This window comes from Chanodichthys erythropterus, chromosome 6 (assembly GCF_024489055.1).
Source record: "Chanodichthys erythropterus isolate Z2021 chromosome 6, ASM2448905v1, whole genome shotgun sequence".
NCBI lineage: Eukaryota > Metazoa > Chordata > Actinopteri > Cypriniformes > Xenocyprididae > Chanodichthys > Chanodichthys erythropterus.
Genome location: NC_090226.1, coordinates 20,830,768 through 20,858,760, shown reverse-complemented (window position 1 = coordinate 20,858,760; position 27,993 = coordinate 20,830,768). Strand labels below are relative to the sequence as shown.

General features: G+C 35.1%; 1 protein-coding gene across 1 annotated transcript; it reads right to left on the bottom strand.

Moving 5' to 3' along the window:
• Positions 1-36: 36 nt before the first annotated feature.
• npepps (aminopeptidase puromycin sensitive) lies at positions 37-27,818 on the bottom strand. The gene is made up of 23 exons (XM_067388407.1): positions 27,499-27,818; positions 24,876-24,960; positions 24,653-24,730; positions 24,325-24,446; positions 21,291-21,398; positions 20,709-20,909; positions 19,315-19,411; positions 19,184-19,217; positions 18,824-18,938; positions 18,536-18,700; positions 18,182-18,286; positions 16,932-16,992; positions 13,148-13,257; positions 12,680-12,743; positions 12,436-12,575; positions 11,482-11,616; positions 10,591-10,810; positions 6,577-6,719; positions 6,350-6,406; positions 6,157-6,264; positions 4,653-4,808; positions 4,398-4,445; positions 37-2,003 (listed from the first exon to the last, which is right to left on the bottom strand). Exons 1-23 carry the CDS (start codon positions 27,778-27,780, stop codon positions 1,857-1,859), a joined length of 2,781 nt encoding a protein of 926 aa, XP_067244508.1. The 5' UTR covers positions 27,781-27,818; the 3' UTR covers positions 37-1,856.
• Between the last annotated feature and the right edge of the window lie 175 nt (positions 27,819-27,993).

The window sequence follows — 27,993 nt, the reverse complement described above, 5'->3', positions numbered from 1 at the left end:
AAACACCAGCATATATTCACTAAAGAAATGTATACTTTTTTTTCATGACTTTATTTCCCATGACTTAAATCTTATTTCCAGTTTTTCATGACTGCATTTGATAAGCTACCAGCTAATGTTGAAGCTGGAATACAGATGAATCACTTCATTAATTTTTAATACTTTTTTAAATGCAAGCAGTCCATTGCACAAGGTTCCTCTCTTGCATCAGATGTGATTTTCTTTATTGCCTAGTTTCTGTGTTCGGCAATAACGTAACGAAAATCTTCTGAAATCAGACTCTGACACTATCATTGATGTTTGAAATCTGCTATTGAAATTCGGTCAGATATGCAAACTTCAGTCTGCATGTTGCACAGTGAACACAAGCTCCCAACACAAAATCTGTGCAAACACAAGTGAACCTTCATCATCATATCTGTGCTTCAGTGTCCAAAAACTGAGCATTTATAATGCTGATAAAATCAAAGTCCTCTGTCTTTCCTCCCATTGTACCTGCTCCACATGATTTGAAATCATTATTTACATTTATATTCATAAGTGATATGTTTTCGAAACACCCATTTGAACTGTGTGAATGGCATAATCTACATTTAAGGGATACATGTTCATTTGTGTATCGTTTACAAAATGCACACAAACATAAGAGCATGAAGAGTCATTCCGCACATGTATAAATCCAGTATAGCATTCCAACAATACAGTTGTGCCCATCTTTTAGCTTTTTTTTTTCATCTTCTTTAATGAACATCAATTATATTTTGAAACAAAAGCACATTTCAGGGAATGATTTGGTGACAGAATTTGATGATCATGAACCCCGCGTTGGGCGCCACATCAGATAACAAATTCTCCGCAGGTTCAACAAGGCTACCATGCCATCGAACAATCTGGTTAACCAATTTAAGGCCTCCGAGTTTGAAACCAGATTAAATCATGATTTTTTTTGTGGGCTTTTTGATTTCAACAACAGTAAAATAAATCTTATAAAATGTATCTCTAACAGCTTTGTATTATCATGGCAGATGCTAATGACATTTCTTCCACTGTGTTGATTTCTCTCGCAGTTTCTGGAGGTATAAACCACAGGAAGTGCTGAAGAACAGGTGATAGTGACGTACAGGAGACAAGGGCAAAGACGTATGTATATATAATCACATTTCAGATTAATTGAAGGTCTCAGAACTAATGCTCGCAGTTTACAATATACACACAGTACCATGCTTATGCGTCTTCAGTCCTAACCGTTACTAACGATGGGATTCAGAGCCGTTACCATAGAGTCCGTTCAGTTACCAGTGCATCCCAACCTTTAACCTCCATTCTGCCCAGTCACGCCGCAGAGGATTCTGGGTAAATATACTGGGTAAATATATAGCCATTACTAATAAAACTGAAGGAGGAGATCGTCATTTGTACAGAACAAAAGAAAACACAAACAAACAAACAAACTTAAAATTGAGCATTTCAACATCATGCTTGTTTTTTTTTTTTTTTTCTACCGGTGAATGCGAGGAAAGAGAGATGATTGCGTTATAATATCACTGCATAAGAGGAGTGCCATACTGAGGGAACGATGTGTGTACATGCAATACCAGCTCATAAAATAACATGGAGAATCTCTTGCGTTTCAGTCACAGCTCTGCTCGAGTGCACTTGCGCCTCCCACTGGCAGAATGGGGAACACTCAAAAGTGAACAGTCTTGTTTCCTAGTTTCACTTCTCTTTATTGACTCTTGGGTAATTCTTAAGATGGAGTTGCAGTTTTGAAATCATTTCTGTTTTCGCAGAAGATAGCCAGATGATGCTCATTTTGGAGTGAGTGAGCAGGTCAGGGAGGGGTCAGAGTTCAGAGGTCAGACTGGGGGCGCTTTCCGCTGCAGCAGGTACTGGTGGATGTCATCTGCGTCCCTCTTGAGCCAGGCAGTGTTCAGGAGAATGTTCTCGCAGCACTGCTGTACCGTGCGCTCGGCCGCTGGCGCGTGATGACTTTCGAAGAAACTCTGAAAGCAGAAAAACCACCGACATTTCTGTGAACAACAGCAACCTGCAGCGGTTATCAGTTTCTTTCACACTCATACATTTGTGTGGCAATACAAATGATCTTCATTTTTAACAGGATATCATTTAAAAACCAAACAAACTTCTTTCTGAGACGAGTTTTGTCTGAAATGTTTGCTTGAAGATCCAACTTTTTAATAGAAATATATATTGTTCTTTTCTTATGCCCACCAAGGCTGCATGAAGGGGGAAAAAAAACAAAAGAAAACCCCCAGTAAAACTGCAAAATATTATTAATAATAGAAAAACAATTTAAAAAAAATTAAATCTAATTTATTCCTATAATTTCAAAGCTGAATTTTCAGCAGTCACATGATCCTTCAGAAATCATTCTAATATGCTGATCTGCAGCTCAAACATTTCTTCTTCTTATCAGTGTTGAAAACTGAACTCAAATTAACATCATGTTTTACTCCACCCAAGTGCAATATCTATTCTGAAATATTTTAGAGCAGAAACATAACTAGAAAATAAGCATCAACAGAATATAATATAAATTAACACAACAATAAAGAAAATAAAGACATTTAAATATATCTATCTTAAAGAAATAATTTTAAAATATATCTAAGGAAATATAAAAAATTTTTTTTTTTTGATTTTTAGGGGAAAATATGACCAGGACATCTGAATGACAGGTCTGGCATGATTTAGACCATGAGACTTTTTAAACTCTTTTTGTAAATAAATACTACTTTGTTACATATTTTGTTAAATAATTGGGTGGCATTCATACATTCTCTGTAGATTGAAGCATACCTTTTGTGTGATTATATATATAAATTTTCAATCTTATTTGAATACATTATATTAACAGATAAATGCTCCTGTACAAGGTTTATACATTTCTGAACAATGAATTTTCATAATCTTTCCGGTCATTTATGATAACACCGATACTAAATTTCTCTGCTGATAAAGATTTTTCTAAGGAAAAAAAAAAATAATAATTCTCCCAAATTATGTTGCAAACTATACAGTGACCGTCTCATTTGGTATACTATAATATTAGAGGTAACAATTAACAAACAGAGCAATTATTTTCAGCTGCTATATTCATTTTCAGATATGATGATTGGTTACACTTTATTTTACAGTTACATTGTAATTACTCAAATAAGCACTGAGTACTATTAATTAATTACATGTACTTACTATAGAGTTAGGGTTAGGGTTTGGTTTAGGGTTAGTTACCTATAATTATGCATCATTTACTGTTATTACTATAGTAAATACAAGTAGTAACATGTAACTATGGTACTAAGTTACCTAATGATTACACAAATAAAAACTGAAATGTTTGTATAAAACTCAGTATCACATGAGGTAGTTTTCATAACCACTTGTCTTCAAGGCAAATTTATTCAAACATAAAATTATCAGTAAATAAGCTCCTCTCGTGTTTTTTTTTTAAAGCTAACTAAGGAACCATGAACACTGGGAAGCATTCCTGAGATAAACATGATGTAAAGTGACATTGTTCACAAGTTGTCTTTCCACAGTTGAAACACTGATTAAGCAATTTCATGAGACATGATACATTCCAGTAAGTTGCATTGTATCTTTCAACATACCTTTTGAAGTTCATGCATAGTTTTCGAGATATTAACTTGTATTAATGTGGAAGAAAAGACTCACGCTATAACTGAGGCGCTACAGCGGTTGGCATTTATTGTTTAAATTTCATGATAAAATTGTCAGAATTTAAAAACTGAGACTTTGTTTTTTATCAGAAGTAAGAAAGCACAAAATTCTTTCTGATTGTTGGATCTTGGCTTTAACTATGAGTGAGTCATAGGGTCAAACAGAGCCTGCTTTAAAGGGTTAGTTCACCCAAAAATGAAAATTCTGTCATTATTCACCCTCCAGTAGTTCCAAACCTGTATAAATTTCTTTGTTTTGCTGAACCCAAAGGACGATATTTGGAGGAATGTCTCATTGACTACCATAGTAGTTATTTTTCTTACTATGGTAGTAAATTCAAACATTCTTCCAAATATCATCCTTTGTGTTCAGCAGAACAAAGAAATTTATACAGGTTTGGAACTACTGGAGGGTGAATGATGACAGAATTTTCATTTTTGGGTGAACTATCCCTTTATTGCACTATTTTTTAACTGTTAATGCATCATTGTCACATTAACTAAATTCAACACGAGAGAGATTTTCTTCACACACTCTAAGCATTATCTAATCAATGAAATTAAATTTATAGCAGAAAATACTAAAACTAAATATGTGTTTTATGTAAATTTCCATTCACTTTGGACAACATTGTCATTCAAAGGCTAAAATGGCTTTGTAAGTGACATAAGAAAGGAGCACATGATGCTCACCTTAACTTCAGCAGCCATTTTATCTATTGCAAACCCATCCACTGTCAGCTGCAGTGAAGAAACAAAAACAGTGGATCAACATATAAACACACACATATACATATACACTATATATATATATATATATATATATATATATATATAAATATATATATATATATATATATAATACAGAATCAAAATGGATTTGGTACTGTATTTCCTATTTTAATTTACTCTGTTTTCATCTCTACTCGTGTATTGCACTTGTTTCACCTTGATGAGTCTTGATATGAGGAAGCCGCCCTGGTAACGGTTATGAAGTTCTTCCCAGTTGTCCTTAACGAATTTCCACGCAGCTTTGCGCCCGTGTTTGCTGCTTCCAGCTACGCCCCCGATTACAGACACAGTGTCCTGGGGACGAACCTCCTCCTAAAAATACCACAGCCAGAATCAGTGTCACTGTTCACACTGTCACTGGAGATGTTTAATTCCTACAGACTCAGATTAGAGCTCAGAGAATGAGTGTGTCAGATTGGATTTCTTGTGAGAATGTTAATTCAAAGATGAGAGAGATGAAAATGGTGCTTTATTGATCTCCTGGGGAAAATTGAGGCATTGGATTTTTAAACATGAATCAAAGGGACAGAAATAATACTGGTCCTTTAATACATGAATTAAATGAATACAACAATATTAAAGATATATAAAAATATATAAAATAGATTTGTAATATTTTATAAAAAAAAAATTCTCTTTCTTTTTTGAGGTAAAATATGGCGGGATATCACTGACAGGTAGGGCTGGGCGGTTTGACTAATATATTATATATATATATATATATATATATATATATATATATATATATATATAAAGTGTCAATTGTTTGAAATTTTACTGTTGTGTTTATATCATGGTATGTAAATAAGTACAGGACATGCATGATGTTAAAAAGAGCTGTTAAGAGCAATAAGTCATGAAAAAAGTTCTCAATGTGGCGCTTGCGGACACACAACCAAACTGACTCTTAGACAGCATGCGCTCCCAAATTCAGTTCTCTTTAGTGGCTTATTGTGCTTAAATGGCCAAATACACACAATGATGTCAAAATGGCCATTGTGTGAAGTACTCACTTAAACACAGTCAGGTTTGTCTTAAATGAACATGAACAGTTGCACAAAAAAACTGATGTGTACCAGTATATTCGTTCTTAAAGTGACAGCAGCTTAATATACCTGCTTCTGTCGGTCTCATTAATGTCAACCAAACAACAAATGACAGGAAATTACTCACTGCTCTTGACTGAATAACTTTTGTATCTTTAGTAAGAATCAATTTATATTTAATTCATACAGAGAAGAATATTCAGTTTTTAATTTTACATTTGATTATTACATTTCTGTAGTATTTCTTATTTGCCAAAAAGACCTACTGTACCTGAAAGTTTATTTAATTTGTATCTTTGTTCTACTGTATTCATCCTCTTGTTGTATTATTTGCTTCTTTAGTTTTAATAGCTAAAATAAAATAACAAAATAGCTAGAATCTTGACATGTATCGTCATTGTGAAATATAATCTCTCGTATTGCGATATAAGATTTTGCTCATATCACCCACCCCTAATGACAGGACTTGACTAAAGACTTGACTAATGTTTCCTGCCATTCCCTTTATCTGTTCAAACATTTCACACTCTTGCAAAGTGTGTTTCTGGTGCCTTAAATTTTTCCACAGTCTGACCTATTTTCTACAGTGCCTGTGTGTGTGTGTATTTGCGTACCGACAGGGCAAAGTTAAGCACTCTCTGGATCAGGTCAGGGGCGGGAATGGCTCCCAGCACTCTCTCGATGCGGTTCTTCTCCTCCTGCATGTCTGCCTGCTTATGAAGCTGAGCAGAGAAAATGAAAGATGCCATTTTATTTGTTTGCAGCTTTAACGTTGTAACTAATGTTCAGACACGTTTTAATTGTCACCTTGAGCATGGTGTCAAGTGTTGTGCTGTCTCCGTGCTTCAGAACTGTCAGGTACACCTAAAAAAAACACAACAACAACAAAAAAAAAAACATGTTTACAGGGACATGTTGATCCAGAATAAAAACAATACAGGACCATCATTTTAAAAAAGAAAAAAGAAAAAAAAGGGCAGATAGATGCTGATTAAACCTTGATGCCTTATAAATGGTAATGCTAGAGGACTCACTGGACTCCTGAGGTCTGCAGACAGAATCTGTTTACCCTCCACATGCTCTTTGAATCTCCGCCGGGCCTCCTCCAGAGTGGCCTTATGCCCCGCTTTACCCAGCTTTCCCAGCACCAGACCTCGTAGCAGGGCGTCCAAATGCCCTGAACAAGAAACAGGGAGAGAGGCATCAAACAAAAGTGCACTTCATTTGAGTGTCTCATGACAAATGAATGACAACTAATCAAATAAATAACACTGAGCTAAAATAAAACGGCACTAAAGGGGACATATAATAAAAATATTTTTCCACCTTTTTCGCAACCGAAAACGATGTACCAGTTCTAACGCCATAGCAAAACATACAACAAAGGGGGTGAGGCCATGTTGGGCTGCTTTAGAGATGAGGAAGAGTTGTTGTAGTAGAGTGTTGCCGTCATTTTATGCCGGACTGCTTCACAAACGAGGGTCAATTCAACGCTGGATTTGCTCAAAAGATTAACATGACGCCACATGCTAGTCGATGAGTTGATCAACTACCTAAATTTATCCACTAACCGTTCAGAAATGTCCAGATGCATTCTAAAAGTTGTAACTTCTTCCGGAGTCTCTCCATCAGTGTCCAACTCTGGTTTGAGCAATGTAAGGCTGAACACCGTTACTGACAATTGTCATTTTGGCTACGTGAAATTCTCCAGCTTTGTTGTTGTTGAGCAACCGAAGCGCAAGCTGTTAAAGCTCTGCATCTTCTGGAAAGGGGTTGGCAGCAGCTCATTTGCATTTAAAGGGACACAGACAAAAATTGTGTGTTTTTGCTCACACCCAAATAGGGGAAAATTTGACAAGCTATATAGGGCCCTATGAAATCCATTTTATTTTTTTCCAAATTCCGTTTTATTTTTTCCCAAATTCCGTTTTTTCTGGAATCCGTTTTTTTCTGTTTTACTTATTTTTTGACTCCATTTTAATGGTTAAATTAAATTTTAGTAATCAAAAAGCATGTCTAATTAATTGAAATAATGAATCTTGTCCAATTTACCAACAATTTAATAAAAGTTTAACAAAAAAAAAAATTTGTTTTAGGGCCCTATGATAAACGTTTTATTCTTTCCCCTCAAATTTTATTTACACCCAATTCTGTTTTCTGGATTCCATTTTAATGGTTTAATTCCATTTTAATAATCAAAAAGCATGTCTAATTAATTGAATTCTTAAAAACAACAATATTTATTAATTAAAAAATTAAATTAAAAATTAAAAAAATATTTTTTCCAGAAGTTCTGTTGTGTATTTAAATTTTTCTGGCAATCAAATGAACACATACCATTTAATTTATCTTTTAATCATGAAATTAAACTTTTTTGTCAAACAATGTGCTGCACAACAGAGCTTTAATGTTAAAATGAAAACATGGAAGAAACACTGAGCTTATTGTTTAAAAATATATTTTAATAATTAAATATATAAATATCTAAATTCTACTGTACAACAGTAATATGTTTCTGTCAAGTTAAATCGAAATTTTATTTTGACGGTTTACCTAGAGCTTTGAGTTTCTCTGTGTTTATGACGGTAGTTTTCTCAAATAAACTTTCAAAGCTCTGGAGATGAATTTGTGTGTTCATATGGTGAGGCGACAGAGGACGAAAACACTGCGAGCGTCGCATGTGCTTCAGTGTGCGTGCACCCCTGCTCAAGTGTGTGTGAGGTAAATGAAACTGCGCTTCCGCATCATTCATTTCAGAGGCACACAGGCATGCAGGATTCATGTTTAAATAGACTTTTTGCGGTTTAATATTCACTTTATATCGCGATTTACTTTAAGTGTACTGACCTGCTTTTAATTCATTCATCAAAAATTTGACAAATTCCGTGACATTCCGCGTTATATAGTAAATTCTGTTTTTATGAATGGATTCCGCGATTCTGTGATCGCAGAAATTATAGGGCCCTAGCTATAATGAATGATCTGTGGGGTATTTTGAGCTGAAATTATACAGACATATTCTGGGGACACCAGAGACTATGTTTAAGGGAAGTTTGTGTGAGAAACAGTCTAGATTTTATGTTATTTGGGTGAACTATTACAGTGTAAATGTAGCCTAATAGACGTGCCGAAATTAAAAAAATAAAAATAAAACCCTGAATAAAAAGGCTTTTTTTATAAAGGCTGTCAAAAATAAAAGTTAATTTCTGCAATTAATATTTTCTTTTTAACGTATTAAAAATATTTAACACAATTTAAGTTTTTTCCCTTCCTGAAGTAGTGATATAGTGATGTATCCCCACATCCTTTGGCTAGTGTTACAGTTATGATTCTATGCATCAACAAATCATAAGATTACAGGTATGAGCGTGTACAAGAGCAGGACATTGCTGATGTAAGAAGTCTGCTTGGGATCTGTCAGAGCTGTTTTCAGTAAGCTCTATAGCTTTTAAATAGTTTTTCAATGTAAATGTGCTAGACGAACATGTGACCATTGCATAAGTGTAAATAACTTATACTGTTGTTTTCTCACATAAAAATACTGGTACCAAAAGTTAACTAGTAATTTTCTTATTGTGAAAATTAAATGTGCTAAATAAACCCCTGCCTAGAAATTAATGAAAAAAAATCCATTTAATATCTGATCGAGTTCTCGTGCAGTAAATTACTCACACATCTTATAATTCAATAATCTCCATTCAGTTTTCACACAATATTAGTTGTTTTCATGCCTTTTGCATAACATTGCACCATTTCATGCTTTTCATCTTCAGAAAGATCTTTCTTCCTCCCCATATTGCATGAGAACTGTGACTTGCTTAATAATGTGGAACAACCTCTTTAAGTAGAATTTCCCTTTACCCAACAAAAACTATTTAACAAACCTTTCTGAGATTGATACCAGTTATCTTAAAAGATATGGAGAAATAAAACAAACACTTTCTTTGAAAAACTAAAATCTAAATGTTTATTGTACTGAAATCCCACCGATACGTCACTTGCATAATAATATGGAACACAGTGTAATTTAAAAATATATCATCTTTATGTTGTTTCTACATTTATTTGGAGATTCAATGTTAAAATAAGTATTACAATATACAAATATATTACAAATTGTAATGTTAGGCACACTTAATTACAGAAAAATTGTCATTAATTACTTAATTTTTTTTCTTAATTAACTGCACTAATATTTATACATTTTAAAAATAATAAATACTTGAAGGCTACATGGCATTTTTTTTAAAGTATAAATAAATTTAATTGAACTGATATTAATATTAACATTTATAATGTTAATTATAATGTCTAATCAATAGAATTTGTTTTTGCATTAGTATCAAAATTGTATTGTATTGAAAATGCAAAGTGCAATTTTACTGGTACTGGTATTGACCAAAGAAATTTTGGTATTATAATTTGGTTAAAAACATTTATAAGCTAAAAAAAAGGCTTATTAAATTGCCATGGCTATGACATCCTAACTAGGAGAACATTAACATATGCTCGCACACATTTAAATATACATAAAAACTGCATACAGCATTTATTTGCAACATTTGTAACTTAGCAGGCAAGTTATCTCTCATTGCACATGTAAAGATATCAGCCAAGATTATTAACATTTATTAAAAGAATTATAAAAATAGCCTTAAATCTAAGAGGATGAGAAAATGGTCATGTAAAACTAAACCATGACTGTTGTAGTATAAAAACATTTGCTAACTTTGGAGCAAAAGATGCAGAATATTGTCCCTTTAAATGTACAGTTGACCCAAACATTTAAATTCTGACATCATTTCCTCACCCTCATGATGTTTCAATTCTGTATGACTTACTTTGGAACATAGTAAGTGGAATAGAATATTTTTTGTCCATTTAATGAAAGTAGATGGGCTCCAAATTTTTAATATTTCTTTTTTTTATGTTCCATAGAAGAAAGTAAATCATACAGGTTTGGAACGACACGAGGGTCGGCAAATAATGACAGAGTTTTAATTTTTGGGTGAACTATCCCTTTATGAATTGTGAGTTCTGGCTCTCACCCTCTCCGGTTTTGCTGTCCCATCCCAGCTTCATGCCGATAGGAGTGAAGAGATCTCGGATGAACTCCTGGATGTCCTCGTGGAAGTCAGTGTGTGAGAGCAGAGAGGACAGAACACCCAGATTACAGCTCAGGTCACTCCACACCGTGTAGTTTGGCTCATTCACAAATGCTTCCATCACCTTCAACACCTCCACAGTACTGATCATACCTGCTCGAGCCTGAGGGCATGACAGACAGAGAGACAGCACAACACTATTAAAAACAGAAGGTGGTCACAGACGGAGATGAGAGACAGAAATGATTAATGATATTGCTGAAATTGCTTTTCCCAAGAAACCTTTCAGCAACACTGAACACAATGATATCGACATTGAAAAAAAGATCTGTAGCCTATAAAAGAGCTCAGTGAAACACCAATACTAAATTAATGAAGCACTCAAACAGACAAGCACATAATAAACTTTATAATTAGATATATTGTTAAGAAAAAAAAAATTACATTTAATTGGATTTTTGATGCTGTATGAATAGTTCATTACTATAAAAATCAACAGAAGTCAGCCAATGGATATTAAAAATACTTGCATGGTACAGTATCTGATAACTTTCTCTACACTTTTATTGTTCCAGCAAAAAGCCAACTTAATATTTCTCAGCAGCCATACAGTTTTACTAAGGCTTTGTTTTGGTAGAGCTTAAGTTGCAAAACTCACACGATTTGATTCATAATTTATAAAGTATTAGTCAGACCTGGAGGCTTGAAAGAACCTGACTTCCATAAGACTGTGTAACTTGAGATCAAGAAGACTTGAGTGAAGTGTCAAGTGGAGACCTGAGCCTCTACTCTGACTTGCAAAACAATGATTCAGGCTCATGTGTGGCGTCTCACCAGAGAGAAGAGGTCGTTTTGCAGACCCAGGCGGTCCACAGGCAGTAGTGTGAGGTCTCGGATACCAGGCAGCAGACTCTCCAGCATGGCTGAACTGTACTGGATCCTGTAGAATCCCACGGTACCTGGATTAATCTGCACATGGAAGAAAACAAATACAGTTTAAACATACAGTTTGCATACATGCTGTAATTTAGGTTTACACTGTGTTCAAAATTATTATGCAAGTGACAAATCAGTAGGATTTTAGTACAATAAACATCCAGATTTTAGTTTTTTAAAGAAAGTGTTTGTTTAATTTCTTTTTTTTTTTCTTTTTTTTTTTTAGATAATTTATCAATCTCAGACAGGTTTGTTTGCCAGGTTTTCTTGGGTAAATGGAAACCCTACTTGTTGTTCCGCATTATTAAGCAAGTTACAGTTCTCATGCAATATGGCGGGAAGAAATTTCTTTCTGATGAAAACAACTTATATTGTGTGAAAACTGAATGGAGAATATTGAACTATCATAAGATTTGTGAGAAATTTACAGCACAAGAGAACTTGGTCAGATAAAGGTTTATTAAGGAAAGTTGCAGTAAAAAAAAAAAAATTGTATTATTGTATAAAAAGCCACTGTTGAGCAAAGTATTTGAAGCTGTGACTTAAAGTGGAACAACCTCTGCAAACTATTTACAAAACCTGTCTGAGATTGATACCATTTATCTAAAAAGATATGGAGAACTAAAGCAAACAAACACTTATTGAAAAACTAAAATCTGAATGTTTATTGTAGTGAAATCCCACTGACACGTCACATGTATAATAATTTGGAACACAGTGCATATGACCATTTTCCACCACTGTCATGCTCATGAGATAGGGTGTCAATTTAAGTCATCCTTCAGAGATCATTGGTTTTTGAATTATAAAAATAGCCTTTTTCATAAAATACATAAAACACAGCAATCTGACCTTGACCCAATGGTCAGGTGCAACGTTGGTGATGTTAATTGTGGTTTCAGGCTGGTCCAACAGAACCTTCATCTTAGTGCAGCTTGGGTCCTCACTGGTGCAGATACTGACGGGAACCATCCAATTGGGGCAGTCCTCATCTAGGCCACAAATATAACAGAGTCAGAAAAAGACAGATAAATTGTTAAACCATGAGCAGATTCAGTGCATAGTTTAACTGCTATTTTTTTTGAATGCCATGTACCATTACGTGGTCCGCTAGCACAGAACTTCTTCTGAGAGATTTTCAGCACGCGGTCACTGCCATGCTGGAGAGGAAAAAAAAAATCAAAACCAATTATTTCAGCTCTGATTAAATCTTGTATTGCCAAGACAACAGTTGTTATTACCAGATGCTCCCTGAGAAGCTCATAGTCCATCTCAGCAAGACTTCTCAATACCCCGAGGGTTATTTAAATTATATTTGAAAACTTTAGGGGAAAGAATATCCAGAGAAATATGAAAGAAAAACAGTCCCACTGTGCTGGATGGTGACAAAATAAAACACCCAAACCAAATCAAAAACCAAACCAAACCAAACCAAACCAAAACAAAACAAAAACAAAACACAAAACAAAACAAAACAAAAAACAAAACAAAAAACAAAACAAACCAAACCAAAAAACAAACCAAAACAAAACAAAAATGATGAGAATGGATCTGTAAATGTTACCTGCTCTTGATCCACTACTATTATAGGGAAGCCCATTTGTTTGGTCCAGGAATTCATCACTGCGGCAATAGGCTTCCCGCTTGCTTGCTCCAAACACTCCCATAAGTCCTCTGGGATGAAGAAAGAGAGAACGTCACACCCTTTATTTCTGACTACACAACAATTAACAAAGCATAACAACAACACTGCTGCCAGATCACACGCCCACAACACTCCCGCCAAATACTATGCTGTGTCAGAATTACAATGTAACACACTATGTAATTACTACAGCTGGATCAGATCATGGGCCACAGGGCAATGCTTAATCACTTCCTTATGGATACACTTTCCTATATACACTGAGCACAAGTGAAAATGAATGGCTAATTTATATTACAAAAATATAATTTGTAATACTGTATTAAAATGTATAAAGTTTGAAAATATCATAAGATACAAAAAAAAAATCAAGCTCAAACTAAACGTTAGAAATATCATCTTATTTTTATGCAGTGAAACTCTGACCTGGTATACAGGTCACTCCCTCAATAACACACTGTAAGCCTTCCACAGTTCAAGATCAAACTGCTAGAGAGGTCATGATTATGAATATAGGCTAATAAGTAATTGCCAAACAAATAACTGTGATTTACAACTTAATTGAGCCGTGTTAATGTCAAATACAGTGTATGCCCATAGCAATATAAGTCACTTATTCATTTTTAAAGTTGCAATGAAACAGAAGTAGCCACAGATCTTGTCTTCCGTATTGTTACGTGCATCTGACTGTAATGGAATATCCAAAGAGAAAAAATGTATGATGGGGACTGGTTTTTTTACCACAATCCCAGCTTCTTTGGCAGTTTTCATGATGAAAGCCCAACTATTTAGGTCTGTCAAACGATTAATCGCGATTAATCGTATACAAAATAAAAGTTTGAGTTTGCATAATATGTGGGTGTACTGTGTGTAATTATTATGTGTATATATATATATATATATATATATATATATAAATACACACAAATGTATATATTTAAGAGAAATATGTTATGTACAAAATATTTGTATTTATATATAATATAAATTATATAAAAATATAAATAAATACATATACTTGTAAATATTTCTCAAATATATACATGAATGTGTTTGTATTTATATATACATAATAATAACACACAGTACACTCAAATATATTAGGCAAACTCAAACTTTTATTTTGTATGCGATTAATCGTTTGACAGCCCTACAACTATTATTACAATAGTAATATTTAAGACCAGTTTTTTCTTTAAAATTCTAGCACTAAATTTGGATTTCAAATAGTTATTAACAGGTGATGATTATGTAATAATATTAACAGGCCTAAAAACTGCTATAAAGAATCCTGATTTTTGTTTAACCCTTTGATGCACAAGCTATGAAAACCCCTTCTAATGCGCAACATGGGTAAAAAATGACCCGTATTCATTTCCTATGTAATTTCAATCATGGTTGAGTGTTTCTTTGCTGATTCTTTGAAAGAAATGTATTTTATCATTAATTTATTCCAGGTATTCCTTAAATATCTTGTTTTTGATTGACAAAAATCATTATGTTCATTTTTTCTTTCTTACTTTATAAACAAACACAGTTTTTGTCTGTCTACATCAATTTTACACACATGGGTCAAAAATGACCCGTATTCATTTCCTATGTAATTTCAGTCATGACTGAGTGTTTCTTCGCTGAATCTTTGAAAGAAATTTATTTTATCATTTATTTATTTCAGGTATTACTTAAATATCTTGTTTTTGATTTTCTACAAATAATTATGTTTATTTTTCTTTCTTACTTTATAAACAAACACAGTTTCTACATCAATTTTACACACATGGGTCAAAAATGACCCGTATTCATTTCCTATGTAATTTCAGTCATGACTAAGTGTTTCTTCGCTGAATCTTTGAAAGAAATGTATTTTGCCATTTATTTATTCCAGGTATTCCTTAAATATCTTGTTTTTGATTTTAACAAATCATTGTGTTTATTTTTTCTTTCTTTTTTTCATAAACAAACACAGGTTTTGTATTTCTACATCAATTTTACACACATGGGTCAAAAATTACCCATATAGAAACCTTTGCAAATTTTCGCAAGAAGGAACATATTTACTGCAGACAACTGTTCATCCGCCACACATTTCATGTCTCAACATGGCTGCTTTTGTATATTTGATGGATGAAAGACATATTATATTTCATATAATAGGCTGTATATTATATTTCATAATTTGTATTTTTTTGTCATAAACCAATGCTACTGGTCACCTTTTACATCTATCAGTGTTCCTGAAAAGTAACAGTTTTGAACAAGGTTTCTGTCCAACAGTGAAAATATATAATAAGTGTATCGATCAACAGTGATTTTGAATTTCTTTATCTAGAGTGTTAATGGCTGGTCCTCAACAGAACTGAGGTGGATGATGACATCACTGTAAAAAAAGCTGAAAGTGTACTTTCAGTCAAACGCAATTTAAATGTGTATGTGCAGGGTTGCACATACACAGTTACAGAAATCCGCTGGAAATTATAAAAAGTTACAAAAATCTGTATGCTGACCCTCACGTACACATAAAAAGTGAAGTATACGTTGGCCTTTAGAAAGGTAATGACACACACATTCAAAAAAATTCATTCAAAAAGAAAGGAAAAATTAAAATAAGGATTTGGTTATTGAGTAATAGATGGAATAATGAATGATAAAATTAATTTATTGTAATATATGCGATATAGAAAATAACTAATTCGGGTCACTTTTGACTCATGTTGTATTTGTCCAAAACTGTTACATTTCAGGAACGCTGACAGACATAAAGGATGACCAATTGCATTGATTTATGACAAAAAATTAAAAATTATGAAATATATAGCCTAATATATTAAATATAATAAGACTTACATCCATCAAATATACAAAAGTAGCCTAGTTAAGATGTAAAATGTGTGGCAGATGAACAGTTGTCTGCAGTAAATATGTTCCTACTTGCAAAAATTTGCAAATCTTAAAGATTTCTATATGGGTCATTTTTGACCCATGTGTGTAAAATTGATGTAGAAACTGTGTTTGTTTATAAAGTAAGAAAGAAAAATAAACATAATTATTTGTAGAAAATCAAAAACAAGATATTTAAGTAATACCTGAAATAAATAAATGATAAAATAAATTTCTTTCAAAGATTCAGCGAAGAAACACTCAGTCATGACTGAAATTACATAGGAAATGAATACGGGTCATTTTTGACCCATGTGTGTAAAATTGATGTAGACAGACAAAAACTGTGTTTGTTTATAAAGTAAGAAAGAAAAAATGAACATAATGATTTTTTACAATCAAAAACAAGATATTTAAGGAATACCTGGAATAAATGAATGATAAAATACATTTCTTTTAAAGATTCAGCAAAGAAACACTCAACCATGATTGAAATTACATAGGAAATGAATACGGGTCATTTTTGACCCATGTTGCGCATTAGAAGGGTAGTGATACAAAAATGATTTTTATTAAAAAAGTAAGAAAGAAAAAATTAAAATGAGGATTTGTGATGATCAAAAACAAGTTAATTGAGGAATACCTGGAATACTGAATGATTAAAATAATTTCTTGCAAAGATATAGAAAATAAAAACTCAGCCGGGTCATTTTTGACCCATGTTGTGCATCAAAGGGTTAACAAGAACCTTAGGCTTTCCAGTCATCAAGATAAAAATCAGAGGTTAAAGCTTAATCTTCACAACGATTATGGCAAGTTAACTTACCAGTAGATGCATTTTTGTGTTGAAACTTCAAAAGGTAAGCATTCATTCCCTTTCTAAAATCCTAGAAAAAGAAAATTCAATCAAATATTATTCAAAACCAAAGCTCTAAAGATAACTGCAAAAAACAAACAAACAGAATGAATCTAAGGGCATGTTCAGACTTGTATTTCAGTTCACTTAGTTCTTTTGGTCCGGAAAAAAGAAAATGATTAATTTAGCCCTGGTCATTTTTAACACCAAACCTAAAGACACAAAACAAAAAACAGCTTCTATTTGGCATATGATGGTATTGTTACCAGCTGAGAACACACAAAGAGTTTATAAAATGTGTAAATCAGTCAAACAGCAGCAGAAATTCCTCTGTTACATATACAAATCATCCCTTCGGAATTATAAGGTTCTATTTGCATTATGAGCAGTTTTGAGATATTGAACTTCAAAGTTTTTGCATTCCATTTGACTTTGTAGATAGAACCTTCTTGTTTCCTAAACCATGCACATTCCCAAATTTCTATATATCCTAATTATTGTTGATGTATTTCATTTTTCCAGGAGCTCAAAAGCGCTATACAAATAAATGTGAATTGAATTGAATTGAATTAAATAAAAAGTCCCAAAATGTACACATGAAAAATAAATAAATAAATAAATAAAAACTTCACATAATGTAAATAAGTTGTCAAAAAATAAGAATATGTGAATAACTTAATTGACAAAAATGTCAAAATAAATTAAAAATATAATTCCAAGGGGATGAAATGAAGATCTCCTTCAAGAAAACTGCAGTTCTGACGCCAACTGAACTGTAATGGACAAAATATCCCTCATGACGAGAAGAACCAGGTATCCTTGAGCATTCTGTCCTTTTTAGGGTCGCTTTTTGTGATATCACATCCTGTTTTTGTTTCATTTTATATGTCTTTGGTCAGTGTTGTGCTCATATTTCACTCAAACCACCTATTCACATCAACCACAATAACAGCATTCGAACATTTTAATCTAACCAAACCTGCCAAGTGTGAACACACCCTAACAGTCAGAATTAATGATGGCTGGAACTATTTTTGCAACAACCAACAAAATTCATCTGTCAGATTACAAATGTTTAAAGATCTTAAACTCCAGCACAATAGACAGATAAGTAATATGTATTTCCATACATCCTCTTGGGGGACCCACATTGACCACCAGTCTGACAGATTTACATTTGCGAGTGTCTCTCTGCAGCTGGCCAAAAGCGTGACTCTCACCTCATCGCCAATGTAGTTATGCAGCATGCGAATGACAGAGGCCCCTTTGCTGTATGATATGGCATCAAATATTTCATCCACTTCTGAAGGGTGTCCGACATCAACCTACGATTCCAAAGAAACACACACACAGGCACTGAAACATGACACAGAGATCAATATTTCATCAGGCTAAATCTGGGTCTGGAATTTAAATGCTGTAAGGGATATGGCTGAGTAGACAGACCGACTGACAAACAAAGTGCAAATCAAAACTTCCTGCTGTCCACACAAACACTTAAAAGCAACAAACACCAGAGACACACACTGGGAGAACTTGGGGTTATGGGGGAGATACACCCATCTCTTGCAGACCTCAATAGGGTGGCTGTTATCTAACGCATCCAGGTCCAGAGCCCTGGTGTAGTCCGCAGATACAAACTGGGTCCATATGTCGTACTCAGGGAAACAGTGGTCTACACAAAGATACTCGATCCAAGATGCAAAGCCTTCATTAAGCCACAAATGAGTCCACCATTCCTGCAGCAAGAGACATTTTCTCAGCACCCTGAATAACAGTTATATTCAAATACCATTGTGACCTACTAAAACAGTATTTAGCATAGTATTAACCTACAACATTGAACATTTCAACACACTCACCATGGTAACCAGGTTTCCAAACCACTGATGTGCCAGTTCATGGCCGACTACCAGGGCGACCCACTGCCGGGACGACGCACACGAGTTCTTTGGGTCAATCAGCAGAGCTGTCTCCCTGCAAGGGGAGAATCACAAAAGTTTAAAATCCACAAATAAAAAATGCATAAGAAAGAAACACAACATAATGCTGCTCATATTGTTATGGTATGCTGGGGATTAAAATGCTACCAAGAAAGATGAAATATTAATGAAGCTCTCTTGAATAGCTGCTTTCAAAAAAGCAAAAGGTTCTGTGTTTTCATGATGTTTTATGAAAACTCAGGTTTGTAATTTAACTGTTTCATTTAAACGTAAATTCACCTGTAAGTAACAAGGCCCCAGTTTTCCATGGCACCTACAGGACACAAGAGAACCAAAAATTAAAACAACTAAACATAATAGACAAAGTCGATTACGACAGATGTTTCATGTTTAATGAAAATGATACAAACCAGCAGCAAAATCAGCAATAGCAATTAGATCAATTTTAGGCAACGGATAAGGAACATTGAAATAATCTTTGTAGAACGGAAGGGTCTTTGTGGCAACCTGGGGAAAAAAAAAGAAACAAAAAATGTACCAAAGTATTATTACAACCACAGCTAGCAAGAATATGAAATAAATGAATAACTATTTCTCAAACAATACAATATAATGTTGTGATGCTTAAATTCACTTAAAATTCATTTAAAACTATTTTTAGTGCTTTAGGGTGCGTTCACACTTGTCATGTTTGGTTCGATTAAAACGAACCCTGGTGCTATTGCTCGGATAGTGCAGTTCATTTGAACATATGTGAACGCTGCCATCCGAACCCTGGTGCGCACCAAACAAACGGACCGAGACCGCTGAAAAGATGGGTCTCGGTCCGCTTCCAAACGAACTCTGGTGCGGTTCGAATGATATATGAACGCAACACGGACCAAAGACATGTAACTGAACCAAAAACAGGAAGACGAGACCCTAAAAAGGACAGAATCCTCACGCATGTCAGTTTTTCTTGTCATAGTCGCGAGTTTGCCCATCACAGGCATCAGACGTGCGTCTCCATGCAGCAGATCATTTGTGTGTGTGACGGATGGATTCCCGCCGCTGTTTTGACTACTTTGCACATTTTATAAGCTCTTCACGAGTTTCCAGCTGGCCAAAATACCATCACATGCAGGCTACGCACCGCTATGCACACACAACGAGCGCATTTACCTCAGCAAACAGCACTGTTTTGGATCTTCGGTAAGTTCCGTCTCAAAATAGGCAATACGTCATAAAATCCAACCAATCACGTTGTGAATGTATCCCTATGCCTTAAGGTTCGGTATCTTTTGGTTCGGTGATAAAATTGCCAATGTGAACGCTAACTGGACCAGGACTAAATGTTTTTTCTTCTTCTTTGGTCCGGACCAAATGAACCAAACGAACCGAACTACAAGTGTGAACGAACTCTTATTTTTTATTTAGTACTATACAATTTTAATATCAGCTTATCAGTTATAAATCAAAACAGACACTGTATAACATATAGATATGATAATAATGGTAATAATAATATTAATAAAAATAATCATATTGTAAATATTGTTCAAAAGTTTGGGGTTGTAATATTTTTTTGTTTGTTTTTGAAATAAAAGTTAAATATATTTACAGTTAAAAGTAACTGTTTTCTATTACTTCGGTAATAATTCTAAAATGCTCTTGGTGTTCAAACATTTCTTATTATCAATGTTGAAAACAGTTGTGGTGTTTAATATTTTATTTTATATATATATATATATTATATATATAAAAGAAAAGAAAAGAAAAGAAAAGAAAAGCAAACCATCACAGACTAAGGAAGCAGTTTGCATACCTCCAGTGCAAATTTCCCTTGCTCTGCCTTTCCGACAGGGGTGTACACACGGACTGTCACACCATCCGACGACTGACTCTCCACAAAGTCATACTCGCCGATGACAAATGCCACCAGGTAGGTGGACATGATGGGTGTAGTGGCAAACTTCACCTCCACCAGACTGTGATCATCTGGATATGGCTTTCGATCAACAACATTCTGAACAGAAAGGGAAACACGATTAGAATAAGTGTGTTCAGTATGGGAACTAGTTAAATTATCATCATAAAGTCAGCATGAGCAGAGAAGATGCGCTCAGTTTATAACTGTAGCATCCGTTGTCCAACTGAACTAAATAGTTTTTAATTCTATAGAAAAGCAAAACAACATTGGGGACAGTGCCGCGGTAACACAAACACAGTGTAACACAGACTACCGCACCAAGCCTAATGTGCGCCAAGTGTCATGACTTGTGAGGGGAGGCACAATGCCTCTAGGCCTGAGTTAGATAATGCACACATCTGACAGTAATGCGAATCAAGCCATTTAGGGACGTTCGTTTCCAGAGGGAAGGATTAGGAAAAAAAAAATGACACATACCATATTCGACAAGGCTACTCTGTCCTTTGGGACGATGAGGGTGATGTCAAAAGTGGCTTTGATTGCTGGTTCATCCCAGCAAGGAAAAGCTCGACGTGCGTCCGTGGCCTGGAGCAGGTGACAGACATCGAGAGAGATGGAGACAGCAAGAAAGGAAGAGAGGACTCGAAGTTAGATTGGGTTGCAGTGATTCAAACATGAGTAGGGATATTTGCATGGCATCAAAAACTGCAGATGCACCCTATTCTGATCTTTTCTCATTTTTTCTAATTGCCCAGTTGGGCCAGCAGTTTTGATTTTTACTTGCCATTAAATCCTATTTAGCTACTCATGCTTTTTACATTTATACTTGATGGATTTTAATGTCAGATGGACATTTAACTGAAAGTTTAGCCTCTTAACTTGAGCTTTGGTTGAAGTTAACTTAATCAGGGCTCAATGATAAGGATATCCTGCTGACTCAAGGCCAGTGTGAGAGTTGATGGAAAAGTAATTTGCCGTTTCGTCAATATTTTCAATGGCCAAGTGATAAAAGAATGCTACATTTTACTTTTAGCAATGTTTGTTTGTTTATTAAGTTTTTACGCCATGTTAGCATCATGGCAAACAAAAAGGTCAATATCATTCATAAAATTTACATTATATAAAAAAATTCAACTTAAGATAGAAAATCTAAAATACATTCAGGTGATACATTTTGAAATATTCCATGCAAGCAATGTTTCTGAATAAAAGCGTTTTCTAGCAGCATCATAAAAATTACAATTCAACAGAATATGCTTAATAGTCAAAGGAACTTAAAGGAGAAACTTCGCCTATTTATAAAAATGCATGGGTAAGTCTTGAGTGCCCAGTCTACACCTAGTGAAGACGACTTGATCATGTCTTGATTTGAAGTTATGGAAGGTACTTCTTTCTATACTAGGGTTTATTTCATACGGCTTATTATTTTTATTTTCATCCCATCCTTTCTGCCACTTACTGGTGATATATAAATTAATTAATGGTTTAAAATCAGACGGTGGAATTTGACAGTCAGATATTTCCAGGTCAAGCGCATCTCTGGCAGTCGTGTCTGCTCTCTCATCACCAGAAAGTCCAATGTGACTTGGAACCCAGCATTTTAGCAATTTATTTTTATTTTTGCTCTAACCATTTAATTTTTTAATACATTTTTCTGTTAAATTCAAGAAATGGTTAAGCTGAAAACTGTAATGGATCCTATAATCTGTAATGTAACTCCATACATAAAACATTTTTGCTGGAAAATGATGGCTTGCAAAGCAAAACTTTACTGATCACTTGCCCTGCCAACATTTTCACCAGCCTAGTGATGAAAGAATATTATATTTTTATTTCTTTTACAAACATTTTTTATTACATTTTCCGTTAAATATTTTGTTAAAGGCACTATTTTTGTTTTAATTCTAAAAAAAACTAACATTTGTAACAAGCTTGAAATTACACATGTGTAACGTAAAAATGTAATGCTATATAAAATAATGCTTTTTGCTTTTAAATGATGACATTTGATGCAAAACATTACTGATCGGTTTGTAGTTTAACAAGACTATAATAAATCTTTTTTTTTTTGCAATTTTGACAAAACCAGTTCTATGTTAGGCCACATCCACACGAAGCCAATCTTTTTTTTCCTCATCTCAAGAAATATCAGCGTAGGGCTGGGCGATATATGGCATGCGATTGTCACGCGCATTTTGTCAGTAAAGCCGGTTCCCTGATTACCCACTTTACTGACGAAATGCGCGTGACAATCGCATGCAATATATCGCCCAGCCCTATATCAGCGTACACACGAAACCACTGAAACCGACTCAAAACGATATAGTATACATGCCAGATCAGTATGTGGTACTGTAATTCTGCCACTTTAAACTAAAAACAGAGAATAAGACTTGGAGCATGCGCATAAACTTTGTGCGCTGTATACAAACTTTAGTAAAGCTTAGAAATTAAGCTTTATTTTAGTAAAGCTAATAGCCTCGGTAGCTTCTGTGGCACAAACACAAGCATGTAATCTGCTATTGTTGCTGTTGCTGTTACATGACGTAGTGGTGTCTGACTAAGGTCGAGACGTGGGGTGATGACATCAATGCAAGGGTGTCGTTTTCAAGATTAATCCACTCTGGGACCCGGTTTCAAAAAATAGCAGTTTCAGGCTCCTAAAATGCCAGATTCGTCTGGACGAAACGTCTTTACGATCCAAAATTTTAGCATTTAAAGCTAAACACATCTCCATGTGGACAGGCTCTTAGTCAGCTAGATAACACTGCCTTGCAGACAAATCAGTGAAATGTACAACAACACAATATAGATATCATCAACGAAAACCAAATGCTTAAACTCAGCAAGGCATAAAAACAGATGCACAAGATCAATGCATGTAAATTTTTCAGTAGCAACGCATCAGAACTGAAAAGGCAAATAACTTTTCCATCAACTCTCTCACACTGGCCCTGAGCCAGCGGGACATCCCTATCATTGAGCCCTGATTAAGTTAACTTCAACCAAAGCTCAAGTTAAGAGGCTAAACTTTCAGTTAAATGTCCATCCCACATTAAAATCCATCAAGCATGAATGAAATAAGCATGAGTAGCTAAATAAGGACTATTTTAATGGATTTATAATGCAAGCATCATAATAAAACCAGTAAATATATTAAAACGGAACAATAAAGCATGTTATTATGGGCCAGACATGCATTATGTAACAGGGGTCTGAAAAAGGTTCTCCAATATTCACAGTTTTACTTCTGCTTGACTCCATTATCAGCTCCTATATAATAAATTGCTTGTTTTTCCTCATTTCCAAGTCGCTTCGGACAAAAGCGTATGCTGTAGGACTTTGTGAATTAGTCTTTATTGAAAGACAGTCAAGATCTCAGAGGAAAGTGAATGATTGAGCAGGCAGAATGTGAGGGGGACATAACAAATGATAGGGCTAAAGCAAACAGTGGCAGAGAAAGTGAGCGAGCAAACACACAAATGAACCGCGTACCCTGATGTGAGTTTACCTCAAACTGTGTGACGGCAGCGTAGCGGACTTCTCCCGAAGGAGTCGTGTATTTACTCCTATAGAAGCCTTTCATTTTGTCGTTCAGCTCTCCAACAAAGTCTATTTTCAATGATCCTGACCCTGAAAAACAAGAAGCCCGTGGTTAAAAAACTAAACAAAAGGCACATAAAACAGAAGCACAAAGCAAGAAAGGCCATTCATCTTTTAACAGGAAGCTGTTGAAGCCGCTTTCGTGCGTCAATAAACTGACTATAGCAACTCTTTACACAGAGATTGTTGACATGACAGCAGAAGGCTTCTTCCAGGCCACATTATGAGTTCTTTACCATTTTGCAGAGTGCTGGGGAAACATAGGGTCACCTTCTCATCCTCGTTCTGATAGTTAAATCCTGTAGCGTTAATTTCTAAATGGACGGGGAGAAAATGAGCACAGTTAATCCTAAAAAGAAAACAGACTATAAAGCATTTAATGCAGGTCGAACAAGCAATCAGGCAAAAGTCGAGCAAATACATCACTAAATGTGGATTACAGTTGAGTTTCGCACTCACCTTCCCCCCCTTCAGGCACAAAAGAAGCAGTAATTATGTCTATATCAGCACAGTTCATCACAATCTGGTTTGTCCCTTGTGTAACCTGTCAAGAACAATGACACACAGTTCAGTTTTAACATTTATAAGGGTCCAGCCATTTTATGATCCTCAGTTTTCAGTATTTGGTGTGTGGTTGCTTTTCTAATAACACTTCATTGCCTTTTGCAAGCTTTGTGAACCTTCCTTTGTTTCATACTGTATCAGATAACAGTCGTAAAAAAAATGAAACAATCTCACGTCACCTACATACAATCCAGCCAATCGCTGCCGGAAAATTCTTCCTGGTTTAGTAAATACTGAGCCAGGGTCTTTCTGATGCAGAAAGACAAACTAACCACAAATTTTAAAATGATGTATATAAGTTTGGGGTCAGTAAGACTATTTTTAAGCAAATATTTCTATTCAGCAAGAATGCATTAAATTGATCAAGCTGCGTTTATAACGATTTCTGTTTCAAATAAATGCTGTTCTTTTGAGCTTTCTATTCATCAATGTATCCTGAAACAATGCAGCACAAGTGTTTTCAACAATGATAATAAAAATGAGAAGAAAATGCTTCCAAATCAGGATATGAGAATAATTATTAGAATGATTTCTAAAGGATTATGTGACACTGAAGAAATTCAGCTTTGCCATTACAGGAATAAACTACATTTTAAAATATATTAAAATAGAAAACACTTATTTTAAATTGTAATAATATTTCACAATATTACTGTTTTAACTGTAATTTTAATCAAATAAATGGTGAGACTTCTTTCAAAAAAAAAAACATTTTAAAAAAAAGGGAAAAAAACTGTGAGCGACTGTGTGTTGGGATCATCTACTTCAGCTGTTTTTATCTTTGCTCATATCATAGTGCATACGATTTCCCTCTTCCTGTTTTGTTGTAGGAAATCTCCAGGAGTACAAGCAAATACGAAGCACATGGAAAAAGAACCGCCTGAATCCTCACGGCTTTTCGGAGGCTCAAGGGCCATCTCCTGCTGCTGCTGCTACGAAATTCTGACGTGTGCATATATAATCAGATTATGAATAAAAAGACCAACATAGCCTCTTATGTTGCAATAGGCTGTTTTAAGACTGCATTTATTGCTGAAGTGAAACTTTCCCAGGACGATCAATAGCTTCCAGGCTCTCATGTCCATAAGATGGTTTTCACAGACAAAGAGACACAATACATCCCAGAGTCTGTAAATGCACTGTTTTAATTATTCCTCAACCTAACTATTATCACACTTCATTTACGGTTAACTGGATCCTACATAAAGACACGCATTGTGTTTAAAGGCTTGAACCTGCCAAGGTAAAGCATTAGAGGGCACATGTGGCTTGTTGAAGCTGGATGTGACTTGGATGCAATGAGTGCACTGGCCATGTGACAGAAGGCTGCGACTAGCAATACACTATTTTAATGCCGTTCATAAACATGAGCCTTATCTCCCCATGAACAAGTCATAATGCGTATAGCATCATGGGGAATGTAGTTAATCTCATGCTCTAATAAGTCTTGGCATCAAGATCAACCGGAAGGCGAGTTTCACAACACAGCTGCATGAGAGTGGGGTACAACATGACTTAACATGTGAAGCTGTTGATCTATAAAAAGGCTTCACAAACAATCTTACGCAAAGGGCAATTCTGGACGCCAAACCTCAGTTTCATCACATCTGGCCTGCATTAACCTCTACCATCTTTTCTATCTGTTTACAGGATCAACCAGAGTAATTTACCCAGTAATAACTGCTGTGATTCTACTGATACTGATCTACAGTGCTGATATATATATATATATATATATATATATATATATATATATATATATATATTCTGAATCAGTGTATATACACAGTTACATACACATACATTATAGATATAGATCAGAAAGACGTAAAAAAAGAATAATTATGATAATGCATGATCTTTATCAGTTTTAACGAACCTCATATTTTGAAGTTTTACATGTATTTTAAATGTATTTTATCCCCAGCCAGGCAGCCACAAAGTCCATACTTCACCTGAGTGTTTCCACGGGCGCTTCACTACACTGTGATTATGGTAAGCTATAAAGTATCATGTAAACTGTCAGACAGGCTCAGAGTGACTCAGGAGCTTGTAGACAGGACTGATTCATCGTCTCAGCTATGTACGGGAAAAATATCACCTGGAAAGAGGTTAAATTACGACATTTATGTGTGTATTTACGTGCTTTATGACAGCAGCTCTGCAGGCTAACATGGTTAGCAGTGTGGCGGCAGTTAGCGCTTTAGCTTGCGGGGCAACAAACTTAACTGCTTAATTCTCTTTATTGTGAGAACCAGACCTCAGAGGACACTAGGTTTAAGTACTTAATAACAAATGATACAATTCAAACATACTGGAACTCGTAAAAATGAAAGACGTGGTGTGTAAAGCCGCTGTCTGGTTCACTAGCAGGTAGCTCGTTAGATTAGCAGCAACAACAGTATCAGGAGTTATAAAAATGCAAAGTGAAAAACCAGACTTAACATGAACATGGCATGACATTGGGGCCCAGACCAGAGGGGGCAGAGGGGGTGCATGGCATCAGGTTCAACATTACCTCCACGGCTGCCTCCAGTTTGCCCTCGAAGGTGAAGTCGACGAGGTCGGGCTTGAGGCGCAGCCCGTAGTTGACGGGGTAGACGTCAGTAGGCAACCGCACGAAGGGCCTCCGCTCGGGCATGCTGAATAATGTCGATACACTGGAGACCGAATTAAAACGGACTAGGTGTTTGCTTGCTCGGAGAGTCAGAGACACGGGCTTCGCTGTTAGAGTCGGATTGCGGGGTAGGGCTAGCCGTATGACTGACAGAGACACCCGACAACTCATGAAAAACAACATACAAACCGTTGGTGATGGTCCTCGCTGTGCCCCGCCCCCTCTTCGGTTAGAGATGTCCGAATCGTTCTTTGGAGTCGGAGCTTTTCAGTGAATCAGTTGAACTGGCTCATAAAACCGGTCTAAATGATTCGTTCAGGAATCGAACTGAACAAGTCGTTCACGAATCGGACTGAATTACCGAGTTAATGAACCGAAGATATTTTCGATTCGTCA

What these genes read in the sequence shown, in the direction of transcription:
- npepps (XM_067388407.1), bottom strand. Translation starts at nt 27,780, where the DNA reads ATGTTGTTTTTCATGAGTTGTCGGGTGTCTCTGTCAGTCATACGGCTA. An exon ending in TGTGCCTGAAGGGGGGGAAG is followed by an intron (nt 24,731 to 24,875) that starts GTGAGTGCGAAA and finishes CCGTCCATTTAG; the next exon opens with AAATTAACGCTACAGGATTT. An exon ending in CACCTGACCATTGGGTCAAG is followed by an intron (nt 11,617 to 12,435) that starts GTCAGATTGCTG and finishes TTCCATGTGCAG; the next exon opens with ATTAATCCAGGTACCGTGGG.